The sequence below is a fragment of the Myotis nattereri genome (assembly GCF_964212035.1).
Source record: "Myotis nattereri genome assembly, chromosome: 11".
Lineage (NCBI taxonomy): Eukaryota > Metazoa > Chordata > Mammalia > Chiroptera > Vespertilionidae > Myotis > Myotis nattereri.
Genome location: NC_138086.1, coordinates 14,883,458 through 14,895,679, shown reverse-complemented (window position 1 = coordinate 14,895,679; position 12,222 = coordinate 14,883,458). Strand labels below are relative to the sequence as shown.

Here is a 12,222-nt window from a genome sequence, read left to right as displayed (position 1 = left end):
GGGCAGATGCTCAACACAGGAGCTGCCCCCTGATGGTCAGTGCGCTCCCACAGTGGCCTGGTGGCTGCCACTCCCTCAGTAGTCCTGCAGGTCCCATCTCCGGAGAATGGGCCAGGCACCAACGGACCTGCACCACTGCCATGATCCTGACAGCTCCACTGGCCTCCTGGAAGTTGGCCTCGGGCACCGTGGCCACTTCCCCTCCCTAGATGCTCCACAAAGAAGAAAGGATATAAAAGCAGCTGCCAGGTGGCTCCCAACAACCGGCAGGCACATCAGCGGGACAGATCCAGATCCCAGGCCTGCCCAAAGGACCGATTGCATCCTGCCCACCCCCCACCTCACTAGGGACCCCACTGTGCACAAATTCGTGCACTGGGCCTCTAGTAAAAAATAAACACATATATTTTTTTAATCTAATGAAGAAAAGACATAGGCTGAGGATCAAAGATATGTACTACACATGCATTCTTGAAACAAGAACAATATAAGCCATCTAAAGTGCTTATTTTTGTGCCGGAGCTAAACCCAGCTTCTCAGGGGCAGGAAGGACAAATCGGTTGGATGTCAACTCTAGTCAGACACCATTCTTGGTGTTTCCAGACACATATTCAGTTATCATAAGTAGGGCTTACTTAGTTCCATATTTCCAGTGAGAAAATTGAGAGTTTAGAAATCCAGGTAAAATGTGTCTGTGTCCTACAGCTAGTACATGACAGAGCATTATTGAAATCAACATGTAGCAAGGCCCATGTTTCTTCCACAACATACCTATGCTCTGTTAGACTTCTTAGCCAATGTACTTCACAGGCTTGAAAGCAGAAGCCTTGCTGGAGATAGTTAGGCTTATTCTCACCAGCAATGTGCAGAGTAACGGAGCCTCCTGCTTAGCAAATTGCCCCGATTGAATTCACACTAGTGTGGGTTTATCAAGAGTCCCCACGTAAGGATTAGAGACACCAAATACAGTAATATTTCAGAGCACCTGACCAGACTCATCTGTACCTCCAACTCCATGTGCTCTTCTTAATAATTATTTTGGTTCATTATTTTTATTTCGAATCATAAGTACCCTTAGCCTCCACTAGTGAAATTCATTGAAAAAATGTTTCATGAAGATCTTATATGTAGCAGAGATCAATTCCTATTTTGCCATTTTATTCCCTTCTTCGCCCTGAACATAATATGTTTTGTTTTTAACACAGTTGACACAGTACTGTCTCCCTTGCACAGGTCCAACTTTGGTATAGCTTCTGAGAACATAAGTCCTATTCTAGAACATGAGCTCATCTTTTCAATGAACCTGGCTACCTAGGCAAATATATCCAAAGGAAACCAAAGGGAAAAATGAAACCAAGACATTCCTTTTACCCCAAAAGGCCATACACGCCAAGTTGATAACAGGAAGTATTTTTTTTTTATGTCATTGGTTTCCATTTCAAAGGAATGGAATGCCTATCTAATGTGAGTTCCTAATTAACTGCATTAGAACAAGAAACAGAATTCATTAAAGAAAGAAGCAGAAGCTATTGACACATCTTGAAAAAAGAAAACAAGACAGAATGATACTTATAAACTGGCTAATTTCTTGATTCATCGGAAATTTCACATAACTTGCTTAAATGAGCTTCATCAAAGCTCCATTAAAATTTATCTGAGTAAGCAAATTTAAATTTAAAATTCTCTCAGTATGAACAATTTTCACCCATGTGCATATTTCATTACAAAAATTTAACATAGCTCTAATCAACTATCTCAGAGAAATCTACAGGCATTAAATGCTCATCAGTAAGCCCAACTGATTCTATGAAAGTTGTATGCCTATTAGTATTCTGACAACATCTCCTGGAAGCCTTTTATACACAGATCCCTGTATTTACATGCTATCAGCAGGATTTTAAAACCTTCACCTTCAAATCTGAGGTTGACAAAGAAGCCAAGAAAGATGGAAAGAAGTTAGAAAGTACTTGTGAAAGAATGTTGGTTTTTGCTTTTTATTGGTTCGTTTCTGTTAATATGATAGATCCTTGAGAATGTTTATAGGATAAAGATACCAACAAGACAAATGAGCTGAAGAAAATAGGAAAGACAGATGATACTTGAAGAAGCAGATTCAATGCAGCAAAATGGCAGAATGACTAGCATTAATCAGAAGTGCAAGAAATGGTCAGGAGTTCAAGGGGTACTGGTACAGGAAAAAGATGGAGTGGAGAACTTGAGAGTTCAGCAAAGAAAAAGACAGAGGGAAGAAGTGGCTCCTCTCATTTCCTTTCCTAGCCTCTGGTCTAAAGTAAGCCTTCTCTGACCCTTAAGTTTGTGACTCATTTATTTATTCACTCACTGACTAGATATTTTAGTCTGCACTCACTATATGTCAGATACTGTTTTGGTAGTGAAGATGTAGCAGTAAGTGAAATGAAGTCCTTGCTCTTAAAGAATTTATATTCTATGCAGGGAGGCAGACAGTACATACATCGGGGAGGGGAGAGGATGCAAAAGTAGGTGTACAGTGGTTCATATAAAACACAATACTATAATTAGTCAATAATAATATAAGAATAAACTGTGTTTTGTGCACTCACACTGTAAACCTACTTTTGCCCAACCCTGTATATATATCTGTTCAGGGTCCAAGATTTCAACCTTTTCCCTACTGCTCCCTAACTCATCTTTCTACATCCCCAGCTATAGCATCTTATTTATCCCAGTATCTCAAACTGAAAAAAAAAAAAAAAAAAGGAATTCAGCCCAAACTCTAGACCAGGCCTACAATAAGCAGACCTGACTCTGAAGTGACTTATCAGCCTTCCCAAATTCCGTCTTTGTTCTAACAGTTCATTTTCCTGTGAAAAGGCATTAATTAGAGTCTGGCAAACAGGGGGAGAAATCCAATAATGCTTTTATCTCAGGCACGCTTGCCCAAGTGCTTATGTTCACTTCGACAATTGCTTATTGCTCACCTGCTTTGTGAAGGCCAGAGGTTAGCAGGGGTGGGCAAACTTTTTGACTCGAGGGCCACAATGGGTTCTTAAACTGGACCGGAGGGCCGGAACAAAAGCATGGATGGAGTGTTTGTGTGAACTAATATAAATTCAAAGTAAACATCATTACATAAAAGGGTACGGTCTTTTTTTTTTTTAGTTTTATTCATTTCAAATGGGCCGTATTCCGGCCCGTGGGCCGTAGTTTGCCCACGGCTGGGTTAGAATCTGTAGGGAATGAGTAAATCTTCAAGGGTATTAAATCATTATTCTTTTTTAAAAATATGTTTTGTTGATTTCAGAAAGAGGAAGGAGAGAGAGAGAGAGAGAGAGAGAGAGAGAGAGAGAGATGTGGATGAGAGAGAAACATTGATTGGCTGTCTCCTGCATGTCCCCTATGGGGGATCAAGCCCAAAACCTGGGCATGTGCCCTGACCAGGAATCAAACCTGTGACCTCCTGGTGTGTGGAACCCAATCAACCAATGGAGGCACATGGCCAGGCTAAATAATAACTATTCTGATACTTAATATTCAATGAGCACTTTCTATCTGCCAGACACTTTAAGGGCTTCACATGGCTTATTTCATTTAATCCTCACATTAGCCTTTTAAGGTGGGTGATAATAAGTCCACTTGCAGGCGAGAAAACAAAATCCTAAAGAGGTTAAGAGCTGTGCCCAAGGTAATTCATCTGACTCCAGAGCTCATGTGCTGAACTCTGTTGCCTCCCAATTTCATACTTTTCCTAGGGCTGCCATAGCAACGACTGAAGGCTTTTCTGGAGCAATACTGTAGGAGTTGTGCATAGATGGCTTCAGGTAGCTGGTTAGGTGGCTGAAACAGTCAAGGCTGGTGACAACAAGGGCACAGTATAGAGATTGTGGAGGTAGATTCAAAGATTTTGAAATATTGATTAGCTATTCTCTGGATTCATTTGGGGAGCTAGAGCAAATGCCTCTCTTTAAACATGGCCATAAGGTGATACTTACTAAGGCCCCTCAGTATGATGAAGGGCCATCGGCACATCATGGTCTGGGAGAGAAGTTCAAAGTTAGAGCTAGAAAAGGTAGCATATAAACCACACAGAGGAAACCTAGGGATGGGCCAGAAACGAGGGAGATGCAGACAGACAAGGTAAGTGGGGTTGAAACAAATGGTCCCAAATAAGGGCGGTGAACAGGGCAAGAATATTGTGGCGTTTACACAACAATGTAAATATAAATAGTCCTACTGAACTGTACTCTTAAAAATTGTGAAGAGGATACATTTTATATTTGGTTTCTTACCTCAATTGAAAATTTTTCAATAGGTAACAATTTTAAAGAAGAAATCTGAAAAATGTCACCTTTCTAACTTGGCGCTGTCCAGGCAGATCAGTGACAGGCCTACAGATTTGGTGAGGAGCCCGACCAGTCACATTACGTGATGGGCAAGTTATGGAGAAAGAGTAATAACTATCGAATATAACTAAGTTTTAAAACCTATGCATCCAGGGAAATGGGGGTGGGGGGTCCTATTCCTGAAAATAGAGAGGTCAGTAATAGTCAGTGACTTGGGCATGAACATTTTGAGAGAAAATTAGTTGAGTTTTCATAGTGCTTGTTACTCCTCAATAAAAGATTACAAGGGAAATTGGAGACGCAGGTCTGGAGGTTCAAGAGTGAAAGCTAAGCTAGAAATATACGTGCTAGGTTATCTGTGAAAGGGTGAAAATTAGCAATATGCCAAGTTGATATAACCACCAAAGCGAAGTATAAAACAAGACAATAAAGGCCCAATAAACGAAACTTGGGAATGCCTTTTAGCATCAGAGTAAATGAAGCCGGAAAGGAGACCACAAGCTACTCGTATTGGTCAGAGAGTAACCCTACTGTGTCGTAAAACTCAAAAGGGGAGTTTTGAGAACAAGTTGTGCACAACGGTGTAAAATTCTTCAGAGAAGAAAGATGTGGATTGAAAAGAAATTATTTGACTTGGCAGCCAAGGAGTCATCAACATGGATCGATGGTTCAGTAGGAAAAGAGGCCAAAGGAAAAGGGTACGGAATGGGTAGGGGTGGCCAGAAGTGCACCCGGAGAGAACCTGCTACAGTTTCTCTGAAGGAAAGGAGAGAGAAGGAGCACATTGGTGAGGTGGGGTGCCAGGGACAGGGACAGCTTGTTTTCTCAGTTATGAGCATGTTTACTCTCAAAGGGCTGGTCCGATGGAGAGGTATAAATGGTAGAGAGTATCTCTGGAATCCGTTCTGGAAAAGGTCGAAAGACCATGTTCAAGACACAAGAGAAAGTAAGATTTTAAATTGCCTCCCAACTGCTCTGCCTATCTTCAGTACCACCCACACCAGTCCATTCTGGAGTATTCTCTCTACAACATAAATCTACTCATGCACTTCTAAACTCTTCCATAAATATTTGCTTAATGAGTGCAGAAAAGTGAATAAATAAATTAGTGAATGAATGGGGTGAGGAGGAGAAAGAGGAGGATTCTCAGTGAGATAATTACAGACAGGTAATTTCAGACAACTTCACTTAAGGAAAGTGATGCCATTTCCCAAGAGTAAGAGCACATTTTCACGTTTTCTATGGATTTTAGGAAGCAAATTAGCATAACTTCTGTAGCAGACACTAGGTCACCTTGCCTCCCGAACCCCTCCAATGGGCATTACGCAGGCCATAGCTGTGGTAAGCTGTGGACACTGTTTTCACCACTTTGGGCAACACAGACCTGGGAGTTCTTCTGAACAGTACTGGTTGAAAAGGAGGGCGCAGCTCATCTCTACTCTAGCAGGTCTGCACCCACTGAGGCCCTGGCACCCCGATGGCTGCCCAGAGAGTCCATCTAACACTACTTGGAAGTAGGATGGGGCAAACTCTAGCCAATGAAAGACAGAAACGGGGAAAAGCTAGAAGATAAATTACTAGCCTTCTTGTCCACTTCCCCCAGTGCCAGTACTGAGACGCAGTCGTTTAATACAGCCTCTCTGGAAATATCTCCCTATAACGCACCCATTTCTGTTGGCTCTCCCCCCTCCTTTTTGCTCCCCACTTTTGTCTCCTGAGATTGCACCTGGTCTAAACAAGTAATTTTGAGACATTTTTCAATGTTCAATATCTTAGGAGATATTCAAAGCATGTTATTAGAAGCACAAACAAAAACAGATTTGTAATGAAAACATTCGTTTATTTGCATTGGCTTATGTTTGGATACTGGAAAGAGTCGTTGCAAAGAATAGTTGGAGTCACTGAAGGAGAATGAAAAGTCAAGAAGAAATGGTGAACGAACAGTCAAGCAACAAGGAAACGGTCATTCTCCTTGTAGAATATCAACAGGAGATAATCAGAAACACATGGCTTTGGCGAGTACAGATGTGGTCCCCAGATAGCAAAGTTTCCATCTAAGGAGCCCATATTAAGGAGATTTTTCTCCCATTGTGCCTGTTTGTAGTTAATGTGTTCCTATGTTATGACATATTAAAGTGTTAGATTCCAAAAGAAAATCTACTGAGTGACATATCTCAATGAAGACAACTGAAATTGTCTTCAGTTTACATATTAAATGGAAATAATTTTTAAGAGACAACGAATTAGCAGCTAAAATTCAAACAACTAAGAAATGACAACAAGTATACTTGCTTAGCAAAGCCCCTTGGGGAGTTAAAATGGAAAATAGAATAAAAAATTGGCCAGAAAGAGGGAGAGTGCTTCCTTGCTATGGAAAGTTGGCATACATTATACCATGATCTCAGTCTGCACTGAGAACGGTTTTAGACATTGAACCAGATCCCAGTTGTAAAGATGTAAAGGGCACAGTCAGTCACCCACCTTTAAATATTTGCTACCACAAATATTTAACCCTCTGTTCCTAGGCTGATATAGCACAAAAGGTCTTCTCTTAAAACGACTGAAACCAAAAGACTGGGACATACTCACTGCTCATTCACGAAAGTATGAAAACTATGATTCAAGAAATGCTCTGTGACTACACTTTGGTTTCTGACTGTGTATTCCTGCAGACTCCACAGCAGTCATTAAATCAGTTTTTCAAATGTCCTCAGGTAGATTCTTTAAGAATTTTTTTTTTTCCTTTTGTAGATTTATATATCCAGATGCAACTGCCACTTCCTGGAGGGGCAGTTAGTTTAAAGTTTAAATGTATTACTTTTTAAGCATTTGTCATGTTTCTTAGTATTTCTTTAGGTCTGAATAGCTGAAGGGAATTATGATTTTTCCCAGAGAATTGCAAATTCACATACACACAACATTTTCCATAAAGTACATAAGCTCGGTAGATACCTCATCCATCCAAATACTTTCTGGAATCCATGAACCTCATGTCAAAGCCAGCTGCTTTAAGTAACTTTAAAATCACTTAAAGATGGATAAACACAAGGAAGGGAAAGCCCTAGTAGCATGCCTATTTTGGTATGTCAATCAAAGTAAAAACAAATCCCAATTTTTTAAAATTTTTATTATTTTTTTAATCCGAGAGGAAGGGGGAGAGAGAGAGAGAGAGAGAGAGAGAGAGAGAGAGAGAGAGAGAGAGAGAACTAGAAACATCAATGATTCAATGATGAGAGAATCATTGATCGGCTGCCTCCAGCACGCCCCCCACTGGGGATGGAGCCCGCAACCTGGGCATGTGCCCTTGACCGGAATTGAACCCGGGAACCTTCAGTCTGCAGGCTAATGCTCTATCCACTGAGCCAAACCAGCCAGGGAAAACCCCAAATTTTATAGATAGAAACAATGCTTCTACAAAAGGCCTAAAAGCTATATTTCAGGTCTTAAGGAAAATCTATGTAGTATCTCATCAGTATTTTTTTTTATATAATCTTCACTTGAGGATATTTTTCCACTGCTTTTACAGAGAATGGTAGGGAGGAAAGGAGGGATGGAAAGGGAGAGAGGGAGGGAGGGAGGGAAGGAGAGGGAGAGAGAGAGAGAGAGAGAGAGAGACAGAGAGAGACAGAGACAGAGAGAGACAGAGAGAGAAAGAGACATTGATGTGAGAGAAACACATAGACTGGCTGCCTCCTGCATGTGCCCCAGTGGGTGGGGGCAGGGAGCAAACTCACAACACAGGTACATGCCCAGGAATTGAACCTGAGACCTTTTGGTGGAAGGGCCAATGCTCTAACCAGTTAGCAACACCAGCCAGGCTCTCATCAGTCATTTTTTAAAATATATTTTTATTAATTTCAGAGAGGAAGGGAGAGGGAGAAAGAGAGAGAGAGAGAGAGAGAGAGAGAGAGAGAGAGAGAGAGAGAGAGAAACATCAGTGATGAGAGATAATCATTGATTGGCTGCCTCCTGCATGCCCCCCACTAGGGATTGAGCCTGCAACCCAGGCATGTGCCCTTGACCAGAATTGAACTCAGGACCCTTCAGTCCACAGGCTGACGCTCTATCCATTGAGCCAAACTGAAGAGGGCTAGTTATTTTTCAATAAATTTCATAAGTAGCTGTTTTCCAGGCACTCATCAATTATTTTTCAATAAATTTCATAAGTAGCTGTTTTTGAGAATAATCTATATGTTGACCCCAAAGACATTTCTTTTTTCACTTAAGCTATCTGAAAGAATATTAATATTCAAAACTGGGTTATTATTCAATTCTCTTGGATCAGATACTATAAGAATAACTAATTTATACCTGATTTAAACTAACTTCCACATGATACATTCTCTCTAGCTTCCTTTCTATCTCTACAAAAAATGGCTCTAAACCAATGGCTGGCACAAGTTAAGTTAAAAATAGAGGCACGTGGCAAGTGTTTGGAAATTTAGTGTTCATATGTGTGGATTTCTGGACTGTAATTGTGAATTTAGAATCTTGCTTACGATTAAAATATTTAAGACTATCAATAATTTGCAAAAAATAAATCATGTATTTGTCATATTTTGTGAAGAAAAATTCTAAAGTGAACATTTTACGCAAGCAGCCAAAAAGATCCAAAGTGAAATGAATTTTCCTGGGACAGCCTAGAAATAACAGTTAACATATGCCTAAGCTGCAGACAAAAGCAGGATACATGTAAAATCAAGGAGGGAGTAAAAATGGCTGTAAGTTAATGAATAAAAACTTTTGTCCAAAATTCTCAACAAAAATTTTAGGTACTTAAGGAGCAAAACCATCTCAACTATTTTTAAAGAAATTATATTTATTTAATATTAGAACCTAACAAGAAGTGACTTTCAAAGTCACAGTTTATACCCATCATAAAATTTGATATACTAAAAAAAAAAAAAAAACACCAAAAAGTTACAGGAGTTAAGTTAATGTTAGGATAAGTAAACAAAAATACATAGTCTTCAATTACTTTAGAGTATTTAATAATTGATTCACACTTGCAGCTGCTGTCCATCTAGAAGTGTTTCTAGTTAACTTATTTATCTGCTATTTTTTTGCATAACATATTTCTTGGTCAAGATGCTTCTTGACATTATTGATAAAATAAGTCATTCATGTAAAAGTTTTCAAATTTTCTTCGTTCTAACCTAATATTTTGTATTTCAATAAGTTCTTAGAGTTGTGCTTTCACAAATTATTATTAGATTTTGAACTTATTTTTACTTAGAGCATCAGCCCTGCAGTAGGAACCGGGTAGATGGACCATGTCAGAACGCTGGCCCAGTGGCCTGCCTGAACATCTGGGGGCGTCAGTCATCTGGTCTGTAAAATAATGACGCTCATACCTGCCTTACCTAACTCACAGGGTTGAGTCCGATATGAAATCCATAAAGAGTTTTTAAAAACAAGATGGTACTGGTGCTGGAGGTGTTAGCAATAATGGTAAAAGTACTGTTTGGTATTTAACAAGAAATTCTGCTCCAAATAATAACCGTGATCATAGAATTTACTGCAGAAATAAGACAGTAGTTTACAGATTGCTAATTTATCTTGCTACAATACCTGCTGTAGCATAGAAATCATTGACTTTGCTACTGTGAATTTTGTCTGTGTGTTTTCTTTTTTTTTTTTTTTTTTTTTTAGACTGGACTATTTTAAGTATCATTTCACTGACAGGCATAAGGGGGGTGGTATATTAAAATAGGAATCTGAGTGTTTTTATGTGTTTCGTGTTTTCTCTAACACTTGACAAGTGAGATTAGTAAAGTTAATTAGCATAGGATAAGTATAGGATAATCTATATTTTCCTAATTCTATAAGCAATAAAATGCGGTGTATCAATTCTTTTGAAGAAACCTATTGTCATTTTCTTTTAAATGCTTCAGAAATAAACATTTGCTCTAGAAATGTGTTCACCAACCAAAATTGATTTAAGCTATTACGAAATGGAATTTGGGAGTGTCTTTGAGTCTGGCGTGGTCGGGGTGCTCACACTGGCTGCCCTGAGGAAAGAAACACAGTGTTTACCACCTTTTAGGGATCTTTATTTATGTTTCTAAACTTTAACTCTTTAGGTCTCTTAGAACCCTAAGGTTTTCAGAAAGCATGCAGATCACTCCCACCTCCTCCAAATTGTCTATTTCATTCAGCTGGGATGAAGCGAACACCTCAGCGAGAAAATCGTGGCCAGGACTTCCTGGGAATAAAGAGAAGTTGAAGCAACATGTGTCTCGCTGTCCTAAGGTCACTCTCGGGGCTGGGTGTATCCTGGACCTCTTTCAGACCTCATGGGAGTTAATTTTAGTTTCACAGAAAGGACAGCGAGAGGCAGAAAATGTCAAGGGTAAAGCTTATGACCGCCGTACCTTTCTGATTTCCGGGGCATCGCCAGGGAGAAAGAAGCACCGTTCGTCCACAGAGAGTCTTCTCGTGCATCTGCTCGCCTGGGTTTCAGTGGGTGTGTTGGGGGCAGCCCCCGGCACAGTGGCTGCCAGCTTCCTCGTCCCTCGGAGTGTCAGGCTCTGGTAGAAGAGACAGATGGCCACCACCAAGCCCACCAAGAAGGGCCGGGGGCAAAATCGCCGACGACAAAGGAACCCTGGACGACAGACCATGACCAGTTCAGCTGCCCTTGGCCCCTGTCCACGTTGCCGGAAAAGTCATAGCAGCTATTCCTTGTCAGCATGAAGAACGCAAATCCGCCTCCTTTTCCACAGCTTAAATGAAGATTGCTCCATCCCGCTCAAGAACTTTCCGAAGAATCATGCCAAAGAATTATAGGTCCCAGAAGTCTGAGTCGGTTGCTAAGAGCCCTTGCATGGATGACAGTAAGAAGTGGGCTGGCCTGGGTTAAATAACCATCATTTTAAGAAGACATCCAAATAGCAAGAGCGGTCACTAAGAACCCGAGCGGACCCCAGGCTGCCACACTGTTGCTTCCGGCAATGCCTTATTTCCACCACCTCCTTCCACTCACAGTGACGACGTCACAGGAACACAGAAGACACCCCAGGGCCCATCTGGAACCTCCACGCCGCGCCCGCCGAAGAGTGCCGTCGCTCAAAACGCGGTGCCCAGCAAAGCGCCCCTGGCGCGGCAGCAGGGGGCGGGGAGGGGGGCGCCAGCTCGGCCGAGCAGCTCCCCAATTTTCCTCCGGCTGTAAAAGCTTCCAAGTTCCCTAACTGCTTCCCTCCATTCCGTTTCAAATCGCCACTTTCCTGGAAGCACTTACGGCTTTTAACATGAAAGCGGAATGAACGGTGTGAATGGACAGGGCTCCTGTTAGGGTTGTTGCCTGTGACTTGGTTGCATTGCGTTTCAAGCTCAAAAGTTCTGCGTACTTACGCGGTGTTCATCCTCGTGGCCAGGAAAAAGTTTCCACGAGTCCCTAACGGATTGCTGGTCCGAGCCACTCGGAAGGAAACACCCGGTCCTGTGACTCCGATCATCTCGCAGACACAGACACACACGCGCGCCCGCCGCCCTCCCGCCCTCCCGGCGGGGAGCCGCGGCCCGGACACCGCAGCCCGCAGGCGGGGGGAGCGGGGAGCCGGGAGCGGGGCGCGGGGCGGAGCTACGCTCCGGGCTCCTCGGGCTCTGGGGCAGCTCGGAGCCGCGCGTTCAGCTCTGGATCAGACAAGGTGGGCATCCATAGACTGGGGACATCGGTAACCATGTCCCCGCCACATCGGTAACCATGTCCCCGCCACGTGACTGCCTCCGCAGAGCTGCAGCAATTTAAATTCACAAGTGATGTGCCAAGCCATGCCTTATGTAATTTCTTCTTCCTGATATGATGGTGCGAAAACCCATAGCCCTCCGTCCACTGATGACAGACGTCGAGGATCTTCACTTAGGGAATCATGGTCACTCTTTGGGGGATAAGTGGTCA

General features: G+C 42.0%; 1 protein-coding gene across 1 annotated transcript in view; it reads right to left on the bottom strand.

Annotated features, from left to right (window-relative positions):
* The window catches only part of CPED1 (cadherin like and PC-esterase domain containing 1), a 280,912-nt gene extending 269,105 nt beyond the window's left edge, over positions 1-11,807 (bottom strand). The window contains exon 1 of the mRNA XM_081101752.1: positions 10,697-11,807. Coding sequence (XP_080957878.1) covers positions 10,697-10,945 — 249 coding nt within the window. The 5' untranslated portion in view covers positions 10,946-11,807. The remainder of the gene's footprint in view (positions 1-10,696) is intronic.
* Positions 11,808-12,222: the final 415 nt, after the last annotated feature.